This window comes from Danio rerio, chromosome 4 (assembly GCF_052040795.2).
Source record: "Danio rerio strain M-AB ecotype USA chromosome 4, GRCz13ab, whole genome shotgun sequence".
NCBI classification, from domain to species: domain Eukaryota; kingdom Metazoa; phylum Chordata; class Actinopteri; order Cypriniformes; family Danionidae; genus Danio; species Danio rerio.
Window position 1 is genome coordinate 17907751 of NC_141024.2, and position 19417 is coordinate 17927167.

Sequence of the window (19417 nt, forward strand, 5' to 3'; positions counted from 1 at the left end):
TTTTTTAAACTTTTTTGAAAGGTTAGGCAAACCCATTTCTTCTCAACAATAAAGATCAATTTGATGGAAGATGCCAGATGATACAGTCCGCTCTGCAAGCTACACAGTGCCCTGCGAGGACTATGTCCACGTAGTGGAGTTCAGTCCATATGATTGTGGCTCACCTGCGTCACTCTTGGCATACGGAGGAAACAAGTATGTGGTCGTCGGCACTTGTCGTTTTAAGGTAAGTACACAAGACCGATCTTTGCAGAGTCAAATCCTGAAGAGCTACCTGACTGCAGGTTAATAATCAAGAAAAAGAGAATGAGAAACCCTTCAGGATGGTGGATCGCCAGGAGACAATTGGCATCCTGTCCACTGAGGGCTGGGATAATAACTGATATTATATCTAATAGCAATAAAATTTATGTCGATAACAATGATAAGCTCTGGACTTTTTTACTCTATATTGATCTATAATCCAATCACACAGCAGAAACGTACAACAATGGGAATCTAGAAGTGTGTTGATTGATACAAGAGATGCACCAAATTTTCGGCCACCAAAAATAGGTCATGCTATTTAATGGAATCTCTCATTTTTGTGGCTTCAGTCATTGTTGGGATACTCTTTTAAATCAATGAAGCATTAACAACTGATATCGAAAAGTATATTGTCATTGTTTAATATGGAAAAGAATTAATCGAGATTTTTGCCATATCACCCAGCCCTCTGTCCACTACTAATAATGCTAAAAATAGCTAATCTGGAGCACTGTTTAGGGTGAATTGTATGTGAACTAGCATGCATTAATATTTTGGCATGATCTAAACGCTAAATGAACTGATGCAACATTCTTTGGTTTCGTGTATTTAATGTAAACCTCAGACATTGTATGTCAATAAGACTTCCAAGTGCTCATGAAATGGGCAATAAATATAAAATAATGGTAAATTCATGGTCAAATGTAAAAAACAAAATTACAGTTGAAGTATGGTAGACACATTTCTATATTTAAGCTGCTAGCATCAACATCGTCAGGGTAACACGTGACACCAAAAGCATGCAATACCCATTATCAATATTAGATGCTACACAACACTACAGTACACAAATGATGAGAGGACTAAAAGGTATAAAATAAAAAAGAACAATAGTAATGTCACGTTAGTAATGTGCCATGCAATGAATTCTGGGACAGTTAATTTATGGTTACTCATCATATAAAATAATTAAGCTTGCTGTTTACCTAAAACTTCACTGATTACATTAGGGCTGCACAATATATTGTTTCAGCATAGAAATTTACAATACTCAAACCACAGGATTAGATTATTTATTAAGGTTATTTATTAATTAGATTAATTGCTTAGGTTATTTATTAAATCTTAAAACATAAAGATATTATTTAACATAATAATTTTTTTAATTGTTTATACAATGATGATCATGTTTTCTTATGTTTGATTGTTCAATTTCTGTACCTGAATACTGTTAGACTGTCCTAAAAACCATAAAACGGTGTGTATTTCACTTTCTCTGCTCTGTTGTATTTATATATGCTTGTAATTTATGCAAACACGCTGCATAGAAAAAGACTTGATCGTTCCAACTAGGTATAGGCCAATATATGAGTCTGACAGAATGATAACCTTGGATAAAAAATATCACAGTTTCACGGTATTGTGATTACTGCTTTAAAATATATTTGTTTTAAATGTCTTTAAATGTTAAATGTCTAAATGTACAAAATTCAACACATTTTCCCCATTGAACAAAAAAAAAATTTATTTTGAGAAACATTTAAAACATTTTGGAACAGTCAACATGTCAGGCTAAATTATTTAAATGAATCAGTAGCTCTGTTTCCATCCACCTTTTTTATGTGAATTTTGGGTATGCGCATAAAAGATCGGATGATGGAAATGTCAAGATACGCATAAGTTTTGTAAATGAGTATAAAAAATGTCTGCGCATAACTGAGTAGGATAAACTTTTTATAGGTAAAAAAAATGTGCATAAACTACCAATGGAAACACTTTTACCAAAGAAATTCCAGTGTGCGCTTTTAAAAAGTCTTGATTTTGTTATAAGAGATCATGTGATGATAAAAATGTGTTTGAATGGAAAAACTAGCCGTAACCATTTCAGTGTTAGTTTTATTAAATTATTTATTACATCGTTACGAATGTATGTGCTCTGCATTTCACACCTTTGAACGCCACCACGCTTTCATTGTGTCATGGCATTTGTCTTCTGAGGTGCAAGTCATTTATTAAATGAAGAAAAGATTCGCGCAGCTTCTACCGCTGCAAATTCCATTTTTACTGTTGATATTTGTCGCCCGTCAATCAGGAAGTGACGATTTTGTTCTCTTTGACTCATTGGATAGAAATGTTGCTTTATTTGCACATCTTTTATGCGTTATTCCAGTTTTGCGCAAAAATTGACATTTCTGGATGGTAACATATCTTTAGACTTGTGCCATCTTCATTAGTTTCAAAAACAACGATTTCTTTACATTGTAGAATGGCATCTTTGGGTTTCTTTTCTGGTGGAGATACTGTTGTTCTAAGAAAAAAAATGTGATTAAAAAATGGTTGGAACAGCATAAAAACTTTTTTGCCGGTTTTAAAACCTTGACTTTTCCAAACCACTGTATAGACCATTGTAAGGAGTTGCAAACAAAAATGATTGGTCAATATGTATTTTCTGTTTTACATTTTTAATTTTAATAGCGTCTGAGTATCCAAAAAGAGCCACATATTGATAAATAATGTTATAATATCTGTTTTAATATTAAGTTATGATTAAATTGCCTCTTGTTACAGCTATGAAATAGTATGATAACAAGCAGGAAATGTTCATGGGCCAATGAGATGACCAAACTAAAATGGTCTATACCTTAAAAAATGTTTATAGTCCCATGCCTAATCCTAATAGAGCTTTTCAATTCATCTGGTGAAATTATATTCATAATGCAATATAAAGCACAATGCCATATTTTTCCAATATTGTGCAGCCGTAGTTTACATGTTATCGCTTTTTTAAGTTTGGTGCCTTTATTCAATGGTTACATTAAAATTCAGCTTGCTATCTTTCAATTAATTGCATAGTGCTTGCTGAACATTATACACAATTAAAAAAGAAAATTTGTAAACAAATGAGTCATGGTTTGATTGGTTACTATGGTCATGTTAGCCTTGTCTAGAACACGTTGTGGTTCCTTGTAGTGTTGTTCTAAAATTAGCTGTGCATACTGACAAAAACATTTGCCAATCAACTGTTGGTTACATATTAAATGTAAATGACATCAATTTATAATAGCAGTGTACATAAATGTTTAAAGTGAGTCTGAAGAGACTATTATATTGCTGTTTGTTCGTTTGTCACACTTAATATTACAAGTCAAATGTAGTACATTAATGGAATTATTGATTTATTGCAAGGGGTTTGGTATTCCGTGTAGGTTTGGAAAAGTCATTTCACCAGCAAGGAAACGTAAATGAGAAGGAAAGTGATTTTGTGCCTCATTAACAAACCTCAGGCTTCTAGAGGGGATAAATACTCATAAGAGAAGGTAGGAGAGTAAGGAGCATTTGATGTTCTGTATCCAAGCATCAATGTCTTGAATTTATTGCAAGCTATTTATTTCTGCTGCATTTTGATAGAGATTTTATTGGACATTACTGAAGTACAACCAGAAAAGCAATGCATTATTTAAGCCAAGTCCATGTTGTTTGGGAAGTTCAGGCATTCAGGACATGTACACAGTTGCTGCATGTGTTTGTGTTTTTTACAGTACCGTACAAAATCTGTGTGAAAAGCTTCTGGTTTCATATAACTAGAAAAAAATGCGCACGGTTGATCTGCTACTTTGAGGAAGATTCTAAAGTGCGCATCCATTAGGCACCTTACTGTGACAGAAGAGGATTTGTGAATGAATGGCATTGAAATGTTGAACTGTAACATGATAATAGCAACGTGACTCATGTAGTACCTGTTTAAACTTTTAAACTATTTTGTTTTTCTGTAATGTGAAAATGCCAAATGATCTGAATAGCACTTTTTGGACATAATTAATTATTTTAAAAAGATTGGGGTTAATTTGTTAATAGACAAACAACAAGCATACACTCACTGGCCACTTTTTTAGGTACACTTAACTGCTCATTATTGCAAATTTGTAATCAGCCAATCACATGGCAGCATTTTACCATGGTCAAGACAATCTGCTGCAGTTTAAACCGAGCATCAAAATGGGGATGAAAGATGATTTAAGTGACTTTGAACCTGGCATGGTTGTTGGTGCCAGACAGGGTCTGAGTATTTCTGAGTATTTATATTCTTGGCACACTTTGGGCCTATAAGTACCAATTGAGCATCGTGTCAATGCCACAGCCTACCTGAGTATTGTTGCTGACCATGTACATCCCTTTATGACCACAGTATACCCATCTTCTGATGGCCACTTCTAGCCGGATAATGCGCCATGTCATAAAGTGCTATTCATCCTATTCATGAGACTGGTTTCTTGAACATGACAATGAGTTCGCTGCACTCAAATGTCCTCCACAGTCACCAGAGCTCAATCTAATTGAGCACCTTTGGGACGTGGTGGAACGGGAGATTCGCATCACGGATGTGCAGCCGACAAATCTGCAGCAACTGCTTGATGCTATTATGTCAATATGAACCCAAATCTTTGAGTAATATTTCCAGTACCTTGTTGAATCTATGCCACAAAGGATTAAGGCAGTTCTGAAGGCAAAACGGGGTTCAACCCGGTACTAGTAATGTGTACCTAATAAAGTGGCCGGTGAGTGTATATAAGTTTAATAAAACAAAAATACAAATTTAATGTTTGTTTTTCTGGGGAAGTAGTCTAAAATATACAGTTATAAAAATGTAATTAATGTAACAAAAGCAAAACTGAAAAAACTCTGCATAATTTTCACTGTATTAATAGTAATTGTTTCTTTTGCCTTAATGCTTAGAACTGGTTAGGAAAAATGTTTACACAGAAACAGACCTTTAAAACATGCAGATAATAAGCTTTAATGTGGCTGAACATGTTCCAAACTGTGGTGCTTGTTCAACAAGAATGATCCCTACTTGACATCAAATGTTGATGCATGTATTGAGATTTTTTAAAACTGTACTGGTACTTGTCCTGCTTGCACATCAGTATATGAATGACAGCCTAGTGGTCTGTGTTTGTGCAGGAGGAAGACGCAGAGGTGGAGGGTGTAGAGTTTAACTCATTACAGGTGTTCATGCATGGAGTACGCGTGGATGCCATCGCATGGAGCCCTGAAACCCATCTAGACAAGCTCCCTCCAGTCATCAGGTATAGTTTTGAACTTGTGTTGCCTTTTATGCTGGGGTTAAACCAAATAGTACTGATGGATTATAATGTGAGTTTTGTTTGTGTAATAGAAGATGTGGAATTATGATGATCTATGGAAGCCGCACAGGTCTTGATGCCAGACACCATACAGTTCTTCATCTACAACCAAGTCACTTCTCTTCATTAGGGGCTCAGACAGAGCATATGATAATTGATTTATTTTACTGCACCAATCCTGATATTCTTTTAAATGTTAGATAAATAAGCTTTCTCTGCTTCTCACTATTGAATTTCCCCTCCTAATTGATGTCTGAGTCAATTGCGATATTTGAGAGTTGAGATATTTTACCACACACGCACAAAAATACTCAGTTATGTTCAAATAAAAGTGCTTTCTAAGAACACTATCACTGAGAGACTCGTTTTCCAGGGATCGATTCATTACCAAGATTTGTAAGTTCATGTCAAGCAGTGGAAAGAGTCTGTCAATGCTTTGGTTTGATCTGGTTTGTATCAAGAGTCTAATAAGACGATGTCAGTCTGACATGTCCTTTGTTAAGCTGTGAACTTGGGAAAGTTCTACTCCCAGTGGGGAAGTTTCCTGTAGGTTTAGCAGCATGGGAAGGGCAGAGTCATTTCCTGGTCATGCTGTGGACATGGCGGAAGATTTAGCGTGTGCTGCCCCTTATTTGGGTTTATTTTCCTCTTCACTGTAGGTGCACCTCTTGGGAATGGGGTACTAGAGACCTTATTAAGATTTCCTGGGCATGTGACATTGAATCAGAGGTTATTGAAAGGTTGCTTGCTAGCATGCAAATGATGGGTGCTGCAGTGATGTTACTCCATCTGCACAACATTCTAGCCAAAGACAACTCGCAGATGAACATGTTGATAGAGCTATGTGATGGTATTTGGACCTTATGTGGCAGGAACCCTGAATCTTATTTGTTATAGGATGGAAGAAGATTTTGTGTCTGTGTGTGGTATTGTAACATAAAATGTGCGTGTGGTTTTTCTAACTAAAAGTGTTTTTCTTGTCAGAGGTGAGTTAGGGTAATTGTGTGAATAATTGCTGCTGCTGATTAGTGGCAGAGCTGTTTTATTAGGTTTGGTTGGATTCGAAAAGACAAATGTGAAAATGGCGTGTTGAAATTCTGACTTTAGTTGTTTGTCTTTTAACATTTGTAATAATCTCCAGTGTTTTTATCATCTGTGGTTTATTACACACCCGCATGCGTGATCGTGACTAAACGCAGTGTTTTATTTCATCCAGATTATATGCTTCTTTTTCAGGTTTTCCACTGCAGCAGCTGACAGAAAAATCAGGCTGTGGACATCGGATCTCCAAAACAGTTGTGATGTGAAGGTAGCTCTCTTTTTTCATTGGGTATACAAAATTTATATACATTACAAGCTTTAAATAAAATGAAGCAACATGTGAATATTAAAAGGATTTTAATGTTAATTGGTTGTTCAAATTTGGATATATTTGAAAAGTATACAGTGCATCTGGAAAGTATTCATAGCGCTTTACTTTTTCCACATTTTTAATGTTACGTTATGTTACCTTATTCCAAAATGGATTAAATTCATTTATTTCCTCAAAATTCTACACACAACACCCCATAATGACAATGTGAAAAAAAGATTTTTGGAAATTGTTGCAAATTTATTAAAATTAAAAAACCTGAAAAATCACATGTAAATAAGGATTCACAGCCTTTGATCAATACTTTGTTGATGCACCTTTTGCAGCAATTACAGCCTCAAGTCTTTTTGAATATGATGCCTCAAGCTTGGCACATCTGTCTTTGGGAATTGTTGCCCATTCCTCTTTGCAGGACCTCTCAAGCTCTGTCAGGTTGGATGGGAAGCGACGATGTACAGGCTCTGGCTAGGCCACTCGATGTTGTGAAGCCACTCAATTGATATTTGGTGGTGTGCTTTGGGATTTTGAGTATCAACCGATATCGAAACCTGATCCGATACTTCTATAATACACAAAGGCTTAATAGTTACATGGGAGTTACGGACAAACTCCATATGTCTGTGGTGATCGAAACAAGGGGTACATCTTATAACAGGACAAGTAGTTTGTCAGAAAACTTCTTATAAACACTGACAGAGCTTTCTCTGTGAAATAGTGGGGAGATGGCATTTCAAATTGAGGTTCTACGGTTGTTTTTGAGGTGTCTTATCAGGTTTGTTGTGTTAAATGTAGCCTTTTCCCTTTCACCTCTTGCAATGCCAAGTTTACATATCTCACAATGTTGGCAATGGCAATGTTGGCAATGGCAATGTTGTTGTCATCAACTTTATAATACCTCCACACCGCAGACATACTCATGCTTTCCGCTTCAAGCTGCTTCCATGTTTTACTTTGGCAGCATTTAACCAATAGCATCTCTGCAACAAAGTGATGTCAGGCCGCAAACGTTGCTGTTTCTGTGTGTCAACAAAGAGGTCTAACTCTGTGCCACCACATAGCTATATATATATATATATATATATTCACACACGTATACAAGTTCTGATCAGGAGGTAACGTTTGATTTCGATCACGGGATCAGATCTGGACTTCCCTATTTGTCATTTAGCTCAGTCTCCTGATCTCGCGCTCTGTTTAGGCGTGCTGCGTTATGATTGGTTTAAATAACATACTGCAGTAGAGGTGTCAGTTGGGACTGAAGCGTGCAAAAAATCTTGCTGTAAGGCGATTTAGAAATCATGCATGTTCAAATAGCGATTTCGATATGATTTCAAATAATCACACAGCCCTAGTGTGTTTGGTCATGAAACAGCTTATTGACCAAACAATTTGAGACATTAAAATTCTTCCTATTGAAATGTTGCTCAATTACATGTCCCCCTGACACTCTGTACTGTGGGAAAACTATTTTTGTAATCAGAATGTTTGTGGCTCTACTTTACCATCTACGCAGAAATGTTTCTTTTTCCTCAGCAGAGTTTTTCACTATTTGAACATTGCATTTGAATTTTCTATAATTTCTTGTGCTGCCTAGGTGATGGAAGGCCACACCAGCTACATCAATCATTTAGTGTTTGAACCTGCAGAAGGAAAGCAAATAGCCTCTGTCAGCGATGACCACACTTGCAGGTTAGTCCGATTGAGTGAGTGTGAGAAAGCAAAAATATATATAAATATATGTGTGTGTGTGTGTGTGTGTGAGTGTGTTCTGTTCTATGTTAATGATGCAGAAAGTCTTGACCAAATTTCCACTCTGAAACCTGACACTAAACACAACATGTTTCGCCATTGCTCTGCGTAAGCATCAACCACCACTTGCATGCAGAGTTTTTCTAAGTAATTGGTTAAACGTGGAAATCCAATCAGCAGCCCTGGCTTTTCCTCTCCACTGCCACAGTTAACGAGCTCCTCAAATGTGGCCCCACCAATCAGCCGCTGAGGTAAGTGCGGTTTCCTGCCATTCAGAGGTAATGTAAGAAAGCACTTCTGGAGTCCCGGGTCTTCCCTTTTGCGTCGGAACCATGTAACTTACACACCTGGATGTTGAAGCACTGTGGCCTGCCACAACTCAATGGCCCAGTCTTAGTCTTCCCAGCTTTCAAAGCTTAATGGCTTCAAGGTGGATAAGGACCAAGACGGTAGTTTTCCTTACAGACATCCAAAACTCAGCAACTGGATCCTTTATGCAGAACTTGCCATGACAGTTTTATGGTATATGTCTTAAAGTTGGAAGGTGTAACCATGTTTTCTCAACATGATCAGGTGATTTGCTATGTATGCACTATTGCTTTGCTTGATATTAACCATCGTATTCTAAGTGCACTGAAATCTTCATGTTCGAGTCCTTTTCTTTTTGCACGCAGTGTCAGCATTTGACCTATGGTCAACACTGACCCACTGTGCTGTGATAATGTTTGCACATACTCATCATCTCTGTGGTGTGCCATTGAGAAGTGTGCCCATCACTCTTCCTGGAGCAGTTTTATTGATGTTGGTGAATTTTCAGGCTTTGATGAAAGGAGAAATTGCTGATCTTTATCAAAGTCTTTGGTTGAGATTGTTTTAGTTTGCAGCTTCTGCAATAATAGGCTTCTTATCCATTTCTCTGCTACATCCTGGATGTGCTGAAACCCCTTTTGTAATCCCTAACACCCCTAAGACTGGCCCGGTTCGAAACAGCTTATTATTTTGATTAAATAATGACCGTCTCTTATGAATAAATCATGGCCCACCCGACAGCACAGTAAGGTGCAAACCGCTGCATTTACCATATATTACTAATCCTGAGCTGCCAGCTCAAATGAGAGATTTGATAGCATGATTTGAGATTTGGTGTCTCGCTGTGGTCATGCTCATAAGGAAAACAGCCAGATGTTATCCAGAGTGCCCTCCAAAACCATACTTTACACATGCCCATCAGAATTTAGATGCAGATAGTTGATATATGGACAGTGGGTTCTGCGTCAGAGATAGTGTGTTTGGTGGGAGAAAAGAGGGGCCACTGAAGGGATCGAAGCAGGAAACATCCGCCATAAGCCTCAGTCTCCCTCTCCTGTGGAGCCAGAGAAAACAGTAGAGCGCTCCATCTGCAGAAAGATTTAAATTCTGTCACGTTGAGAAAATATGGGACGCAGGAGGAACAGCGAGGTGGAACAAGAGAAAGATCAGGTTAATGTTAGAAAAAGAGAGTAAACCTTTTCCAGTCAGGCCACACAAACTGTCTTTGATGCAAATGTGGCTCTCAGCTGGAACGTTTTTGCATGTGACAACCTTTCCTATATTACAAACCAAACTTTTTTTATTCAGAAACATGTGCTAGGGACGTTGATCCCAATTATGGAATGACTATGATGCTTGAGGCTAAGTTAGCCTATATTAGTCAACAAGCTCATCAGAATATTTGGAAATTCATGCTGTTCTTTTTAGGAGGTTGTTTTTCCCCCACAATTAGTTTAGCTTTATCTTGCTAGGCTTTTAAGATATTGCCTTTGAGGGTTTAATTAACCACCTCATTCATGGAATCACCTCATTTTCAAACCGTTTCAGATCTCCTTTAAAGTTACGTAATTCTGTGTGTGCACTGGGTAAAGAGTTCAACCTGCTTCCTTTGAAGATCAGAGCAGGTTTTTGCTGTAGTGTTGTTACAGGCCTCAGTGCCACCTACAGATTACTGTTGGGAGTGCAGGTCACACAAGGAAATGCTGAGTTGACAGAGTTTACAGTAGGAGAACAAGGCATACCTGCAGTTGTAGAGGAAGACGGGTAACACAAGGGCAGTTATTTTGCTTAGAAAAAGGGTGTGATCCAAAATAGGAAATTATAGTTGCTTATTTATAATCAGTATAAACTTTACTTGACACTCCTCGTGGGATGGTTAGATATCTGACCACAGATTGATTCTTAAAGTGAACTGTTTTCAAGTACTGCTCATAAAACTCTGCAGGAAGAAGGTCCACTAGGAGCATTACCACACTTGGTTAGGTGCTATAGTCTACATTTATTCAATAAGATAATTTGTTCTGTTGTGAGTTTAACATGTCTCGTGCAGTCGTTGCTCAGTAACGCATAGTAAATCTGTATCTGCCATTTAAAAAAAGTCTGACATAAGTAGTTAAATATAAAATATAACTAAGGGAGGGAAATGATCATTGTTGTCCCACTAGGAAATGTTGTGGATTGACACTAAGACTGAGGACAGTTCAACAACAGTCTGCTGAACGGTCTCCTAATGAAGCAGCTGCTCATAAGGTTTGATGAAGTAAAACCTCACTTGAAGTACATCCAAATACGGAAGCTGTGCCCCATGAGCCTTGCAACGCACAAGTCTGGTTCGTTTTGTGTTCTATTTGGCCTTTTGTCTCCATTGTGGATTTTGCATGAGAACAGAGGTCACGGTATGCCCATTCCATATACTGATCACATATTATTTAACTAGGTATACTTAGCTTTTCTTTATTGGGCACCTTTAAAGGTGCAGTATGTTAGATCGACATATGTATTACACCCCTAATTCAAAAGACTTTATTACACAGCTCCTCCTCTGAAGACTCCACCCAAATGCCGGTTGTGAGATTGACGACACCAATGGGAGCAAGCATGCCTGACCATTGAGCCTACACCAAAACTACACGTTTTCTATTTCTTGCTGCTGAACAACAGCATAAACTTGTATAACAATAATCACATCAGGTACTGTGCTTTATTCAGTGTTAAATGCTACCAACATGCAATTTTTGCTAATTAAAACCACACCACGTAGATTTATAATTCTGAATCTGCATCCTCCCGGGGTCGTGTTTTTGGCCACAGCCACATACATTGAGGCAGCCTTCAAGACTGAAATGAAATACTGTGTGCTTTCCACCAAGGCAACCCGGAGTGCTGAAATATAATTGGGAAAACTGGCAGCGGACAGGTTCTCCAGACCAAAACAAAGACAGATATTCAGACATGGAAGAGTAGAGAAATTACTGACTTCAGCATTGTTTTTCTGATAAACAAATATGTTCACTTAGAATGTTTCTTAAATATCTGCAAACATATTATGGTTTTTCAATGATTTTGAATTGTCAAAAACTTATATACAGTAAGAATAATACATTGGATGCTGCCTAATAATTTTTATAAAAACGTTTAAAGGCAAACTAGGATAATTTATCAAAAAGTAAGGGAAAAAAGTGATGTTAAGGGTGTGGATCCTGTATTTTTATGTTTTTCCTTGTTTTGTCTTCAGTCATCCTGTCTCCCCTTTGGAGGTTTGCTGAGGACCCTGAATGAAAAATTGCTTTAGAGATTGTCACTGAGCAGTGCCCCCATTGGGGCATTTTTGTATCTTCTTTACCCTTAAATTGTGCACATTAGTACCTTAGATTAGGTACCCTAATCTTAGTAACATGCACTCATATTGGGCTGCTATGAACAAACTTGCAAGGTTTTGGAACTGAACAATCATGTCTAATAAATTGAGTCTGGTGACGATGACGGTTTTTGGGTTAGTTTCACCAGCCTCACATCTGTTTCTGTGTGAAGTTTAAATCTTTTCATTCTCTTCATGATTGATGAATTACACCAGACCACATAAAAAGTCTTATTTTGGCTGCTGAAAGCAATTGAATGTAAATAAAACCTCTAACACTGTTGTTTCAAACAGGTCAGGTCAAAACTATTATTCACACCATGTCTGACAAGGAATTAGCCCTTGACCCGGTTGCCACCATAAATGTTTTTTTCAACAGTTCTACTCGATTTCAGCATTTCTCACCCCTGGCCATCTGAAAATCACATTGAATGCTTAGCTCAGCTTCCCATTTGCGCAATGTGGGAAAACACAGACAGTCCAGACAGTCCCTCCCCTTGTTTTCTCTTTTAGTTCTTATGTGACTTCAAACACTTCCCTCTCTTTCAACTTGTATTGTACATGGCTGCTGCGTGTTATCCCGCGTTGCTGTGTCAGTCATTGAAGAGTCTTATGCAATAGCTTTAACACATTGTCTGTGATGATTCACACTGTTTGTGTGCCTAGTGTCTTAATCCTCATTTGGCTTTGTAAGGGTTGTAGAGAACTGACTTTTTGCCCTCTTGAATTCCCTGGTGGTTGTCAGGGCTGGCGGTTTTGGTTTTGCGTGCAATTGAACTCTTGCTTGGCGAGGGGTTCTGAGTAAAGGGGTTTTAACCATGTTTGTGTGGTGTGGTCTGAAACCTCACTCATGCTCAGCAAAGGAGCTTGATCGGAGCAGAGATGCCCCAGATGCGGGGAGACAGTTCAGGAGTTCCTGGCAAATGTTTTGGACAGAGCTTAGGTGCTCACAAAGACTTTTGTCTAGGAATTTTTGAGTATGGGGCATGTCCTCCAAGTACCACTCATCTGTGGATATTAATCTCCCCAACTGCACGGTTGACATTCAGAGAGTCTTTGGAGTACTTCTGGCCTTCATTTGATGAAGACTTTTCAATGACCTCATCAACTAAGCGCATGTGCGTCTTTCCTATTAATGAAGGGCTTCTTTTTTCCCCTTCTCCTTCTCTTTCCCCACGCTTTCCCAGAAAACCTTCATGGTTTCAACTCATTTGGGAGAACTTGTGGTTCTCTTCATTCGGGCCTCTGTGATGTGGTAAACCCAAGATCTGATCTCCAGTGTAACCAACCAGAATCTGATCTCCAATCTTCTACAACCAAATGATTTATTGCATCTGCTTGCAGGCCTCTTGGTGTATCTGTACTTGCCCTCGCGTGCCTTCATAAACTTCCGAAAAGCCAGATTTGGAGTGAAAGTCTTTTGCTCCTGGGAAGAAAAGGCTGGGAGGTATTGGCAGCCGTACTTCTTTGTAGAACTCCGGGTCAGCTAAAGGCAAGGGGTCCTTTAGTTCAACTGGTAGAGCATGATGCTAGCATTATCCCGACCCGTTCCCAGGGAACACACACATTCTAATAAAGTTTATGCCTTTAATGCAAATCATTCTGAATGATGGTTCATTGCCACTGTCTCCATGAAGTTGCACTCTTTAGTCTTGAGTCTACCTGGTGTTTTTAAGCTGGTGGTATTTGGGTTTTCGTTTGGCAGGAAATGCTATTTTTAGCATTTGGTTTGCTTCCTCAATGTGACTAATTGAGCTCTGATTAGGATTATGCTGCATTTGATTAGTGTCCTTTTTCTGACAGTTCTTTTTTAGTTAGCGTGTTTTAAAGGGTGAGCACACATGGGGACAAGGGTGATGTAATATTCAATTAATGGTCTTTTTTTTTTGTCCTGTTCCTGGCCCATTTCTTTTCACCGCAACCTTCAACTTTGTGCATTTATAACTCAAATTAAATTGATAATTTCTTTACACTAGACAACACAACACTAACAACATCCTCAGTTAAATGTGTTGTGTTATGTTACTGTGTTAACATGTATTACAGCTTTATTCATTCATTTTTTTGTCGGCTTAGTTCCTTTATTAATCCGGTGTCGCCACAGCGGAATGAACCACCAACTTATCCAGCACATTTTTTTACGCAGCGGATGCCCTTCCAGCGGCAACCCATCTCTGGGAAATATTACAGCTTTACTCATACGTAATGATTACTTGGTAGTTTGTATTTACTTTAAGATTATATTTTTTGGTTTCCTTTCTATAGAGTTTGGGACCTTGATGGTAATGAAACCACCTCATTCAGGCTTCGTTCCCCTGGTGTAAGTGTCTGTTGGCACCCTGAAGACAACTGTAAGGTTAGTAACAAAAGTCTTATAGAACTGTTGTGCTGGCTGTAGATTTGCTTTTCATACAGGAAAATTTACTGCACATAGGAGTTCATATGATCATTGTCAAAAAAGGGATTTCATTGGTAACCTGGAAATTTGGTTTGTGTCCCAGATTTTCAATGTGGTTTCATATGTAAGCACACCATTGTAAATCTAATATTTGGCTTTGTTTTATACAGTTGATGGTGGCAGAGAAGAAGGGCACAATACGGTTCTATGACCTTGTCACACAGCATGCCATTCTGTCACTGGACAGCGGGCAGGTGCCACTCATGTCAGCTGACTGGTGTCTCACAAACACTATAAAGGTTGGAGCTGTGGTGGCCAATGATTGGGTTATCTGGGACATTACACGGTCCAGGTAAACACAACCTTCTCTTTGTGGTTAGTGTTGCTGTTGGTGGCACGTGTTTCTGAGTTAGAACTGTTTGTGCAGTCAACATGACCCAGGCACAATGTACCATATCCCCCATTCCAGTTAATTTATATTATCTTTCTAAGAATCAAGAATTTGTCCATAATATTTAAAGAACATAAGCTTGGTTAGAGATTGTATAAAGACTTAAACCTTTTAAAGTCTTACTTGAACTCCTCCACAATAAATCACCTTACGACATTAACATGAGCAGTTTTGCTAGCTAAATCCATGACATAATACAGGAGTGAATTAAACTGTCTGTAAATGATGTGTTTTGCCTGCAGTTATCCACTCGAGAAAAGACCCGCACATGTTGACAAGGCGAGACATTTCAGGTAAATTTTTCTGAAGATCAGTTTGTTTATGATATTGTTAAAATGTGACTGACGATGGTCTTTTCTTACAGATGGTCAAGGGCAAATGAGAATCTTTTTGCTACCACAGGCTACCCAGGAAAAATCAACAGTCAGTTACTGGTGCATCATCTTGGCCATCCACAGGTTTATTCATTTATATTTATATACAGAACATGCTTGACGGTTTTAAATAGTACGTTTGCATCTGCCTCAGTTCTCAAGGTATGTAATTGTCATTGCAGCCTGTCATGCTTGGTTCGGCATCTGTGGGGGCTGGACTGAGCTGGCACAGGACCCTGCCTCTTTGTGTTATTGGTGGGGATCGAAAGTTGTTCTTCTGGATGACGGAGATGTAAATTGGTTCGAAGTCAACTGGAGAGTCTTTCTGTTTTCCTTTTTCAGTAAATAAAGTCATATTTTTCATGCGCTGTCACTGTACTTACTTCACTCTGTCTTATTTTTATAGGTCACTTGGGTTAGAACTCAGACTAACAATTGTGGGAAACGAGACTCTCATTCTTTCTTCTCAGCTTTTCCCTTTTTCTGCGAAGCATTGTATCAGTGTGTTTTGGTGTGGTGTTCTGCCAAGCTGGCTTAAAGTTGAGCCAAAGGTCGCCACACGGCAGGAGCTTTCGAGTATAAGGGGAAAAAACTCTTTACAGGTGCTCATATAGACGTTCTCATTGACTCCATCAGGATAATAATCTGCAGTCCCATTCCTAACCCTACAGGGTAGCTTCCTCCACTCGACCATGACGCATGTGTGGTGGGGGAGACAGACACAGTGCTTTTTGTGCTTCAACAGTTGATCCCTGAAGATGAAGACAAGTATGGGAAACTAAAGTGCATAAGAGAACACAAAACTCTCTAAGCGGCACACAAGGTTCCTCTCAGGTCAGTTGTTCTATGTTTGAGCGTTAAGGTGTGAGGCCAAAAGGTAAAATAGTTGGGTCAACAATGTTCACACTCTTAAAAGTCTGTTTAAATAATTGTTTAAGATTGATGCATGAATGTTTACATACTGTATACTCTGCATACATGTCATTTTAATTCTTGAACCTTCAGTAGATGTAGGAGTAGAAGTGTCAAGGTTTGGATGAAGGAAGGAGTGAGGTTTCAAATGCAGGAACTAAAATGGCTTTATTAATAATACAAATAAAACAAAAAGGCAACAAAAACTACCCTAAGGGGGAAAATATCTTCAAACACAAACTTAGCTAGACTGGCAAGACAAAGCAGGATCAAACACAGGGAAATGATGATGAAGTGGAACATGAAGGAAAACAGGAAGCTATAAGCCAGCAAAAAATCCATAAAAAGGTGAACAAAATAAACTAACAATGGGATTAGACAAACGAATTCCCACAAAACAAACAAAAATAAACAATAACCCTCTTTTACTAAATAATTATTTTTTAGATTACCCTGTAGTGTCAGGAATGGGACTGCAGATTATTACCCTGTTGGAGTCAGTGAGGTGTGCATAAACAAGTTGATTCTAATGCCGCAGTCTCTTTGCACCCTATAGGCTTCCATTCATACGCAAACTGCGAAATCGCATCTCGTGATTGTGTGAGACCAATAAAAATCAAGATATGACCTCTTTGTACAGAAATGTTAAATATGGACAAATCGCACGTTTTTTATGTTGAATCATCTTGTTTAATCCCACTCATTTACGCAGTGCCATTTGACAGAATTTCGCATGCTCAAACTAGTGTGACCGCTCCATTACTCGTGTTTTAAATTGTACAACAAGGTGGTAAATGACTATGGTCAAGCCTATTCAGCTCAATCCCAAATGGTACGCTTCATGTGGGTATTGTGACCTTGCAAACTTAGTGGCCACAATTTACACATTTGTTAAGTCCACAATACTTTAGAGCATGGGTTCCAAACTCAGTTCCTGGAGGGCTGCAGCTCTGCACAGTTTTCCTCCAACCCTAGTCAAACACAGCTGATCCAAATAATCAAGTAGTCCAAAAGAGTCTCAAACACCTTGATTAGGTGCATCAGCTGTGTTTGATTAGGGTTAGAGCAAAACTGTGCAGAGCTGCGCCCCTCCAGGAATTGAGTTGTTGAGTGTCCCATTCATAGTAGATTTCTAAAGGGTGCCTGTGATCTGTCCTATGTAGTGCCCAACCTATAAATGCACATTTGAGTGGAGAACACAATAAGGTAACATCTGTAGTATACCTTTACCTGACAGTCAAAGCAGCACTGTATTGACTCTGAATCGCCCTGTTCAAAATGGCTGCTATGTGCCATGTGTCCATTAATGCCTGACTTCTTCGTGGAGTCATTGCTGTAATCCACAGCACATACCTTGCACGTAGCACTTATACTTCTTGATTCTGCTTGTGCTGCTCTAGCTAGCTAGCAATGGGGTTTCTGTTTTTTTTTTTTTTTACAGTGGAAATACCTGTAATGCTACCTTGTACGAACAGCACAAACGTATTCAGAGGTGGGAACTGGTGGACTTGCATCAGTCATGCAATCATACACATAAAACAAAACTCTCCATATAAAACTCCTTCACTGGACGCAACACTTGTTAAACACTCGCTCCAATGGGTGTGCTCCGCTCTCATGGCTCACAATCGTCAATGCTACCAAGCCAACCAATCACAGCTTGGGCTACGTGTCGTCGCAACATGTAGTTACATTTTTTGGGAGGTGCACATCAGGGTTGGTGTCAGCCACGGAGAAGGGTCTGGAACTGTGCGAATGCTGTCCTGAATGCTATTCGTATGAATGAGGCAGCATGAATGATTTAAATCGAGCGAATGACAAGGTGCAAATTTGGGCGTTTAGAGCATTTGATCTGAGATTCACATGAAATGCTCGAATTGAAAAATCTAAACTTTGGCAGTCATTCGCAGTCAACCAATCAGAAGCTTGCTCTAGTAGGGGCTAGATTATGATCTAATTGGTGTTATGCTTGAAAGGACACGAAATGTTTGATCTATTCGCGCAAACCATTTCTGGTAACCCTATCTTTTACCTGCCGCAATGCGGTGCCAGATGGAATGCAAATGATTTTTGATCATATCCTTCGCCAAGTTGCTTAAATACCTTGCATTTGTGCACCCATAGTTGTGCTAGTGTGAAATGGAGGTGTGTTAAGGTACATTGTCACCACATTGCTATTTTGATGCAACTGAGGGTATATTCATGCTAGGTACAGTTGCCTTGAACCGTGCTAGAGCACAATAGGAGGCTTGCTGAAGGTGCAGCTGACGTGTAGCGAGGGGGTTTGCGTCTTTAACAAACTTTGACAGTTCACATTTATTGAAAAGTTAGAATAATTAATAAATTAATATGAAACAGTCTCTTAAATGTGACGTCGCAACTTTAGTTTTGGGTTCAGGCATGCTTTGCACTCGCACAACAAGCTTACCGTGTCAAAGCCCAACCGAACACACCACTTCCAATCAGGCCAGGGCTAGAAAACTGAACCGTGCCTGGGCCCGATTCAGAAAATTCACACTTGACAAACAAACTGGGAAATGGGCCTGAGCATGGTTTGGATAGCCTAGTGTGAGTGCACACTGAAATAGACTGTGCAATTGACCAACTAAAATCTTGTCTTAAGTCAATGTCACTTTTGTTTGTAGTTATTTATATAGGTGGGTCTAAAATGTAAGGATTAAAATCTAAAAGATTATTGTCGTCTACATAAATATATAAAACCACTAGCCCCTCCCACGACTTCACCTCAGGGGGCACAACCACAACATGCTATTAAAGCAGTGGTCTCAAACTCAATCTCTGGAGGGCTACAACTCTGCATAGTTTATCTCCAACCACCTCCAACTCACACCTGCTTAATAGTCTCTAGTAGTCTTGAACACCTTGACTAGTTTGATCAGCTGTGTATGATTAGGGTTGGAGCAAAACTGTGCAGAGCTGCGGCCCTCCAGGCATCGAGTTTAAGACCTATGTCTTTTACACCCAAAACACACCCATATGAGAACAGCAACAACCCTTTTAGATAATTTTTCCCATATTTAAAAAAGCTTTAGAGGCACTTTTAAAATAAATAATCGGTAAAATAGAGTCCAATGTGCAAAGTG

The 19417-nt window shown here is 38.8% G+C and overlaps 1 protein-coding gene across 1 annotated transcript in view; it reads left to right on the forward strand.

Moving 5' to 3' along the window:
• nup37 (nucleoporin 37) overlaps window positions 1–15762 on the forward strand; it is a gene marked incomplete at its 5' end in the record, with an annotated part of 42730 nt that extends 26968 nt beyond the window's left edge. Inside the window, 9 exon segments of the mRNA NM_001002619.1 lie at window positions 22–226; window positions 5209–5333; window positions 6627–6699; window positions 8357–8451; window positions 14444–14534; window positions 14747–14928; window positions 15270–15320; window positions 15392–15485; window positions 15584–15762. Coding sequence (NP_001002619.1) covers window positions 71–226; window positions 5209–5333; window positions 6627–6699; window positions 8357–8451; window positions 14444–14534; window positions 14747–14928; window positions 15270–15320; window positions 15392–15485; window positions 15584–15697 — 981 coding nt within the window. The 3' untranslated portion in view covers window positions 15698–15762.
• Window positions 15763–19417: the final 3655 nt, after the last annotated feature.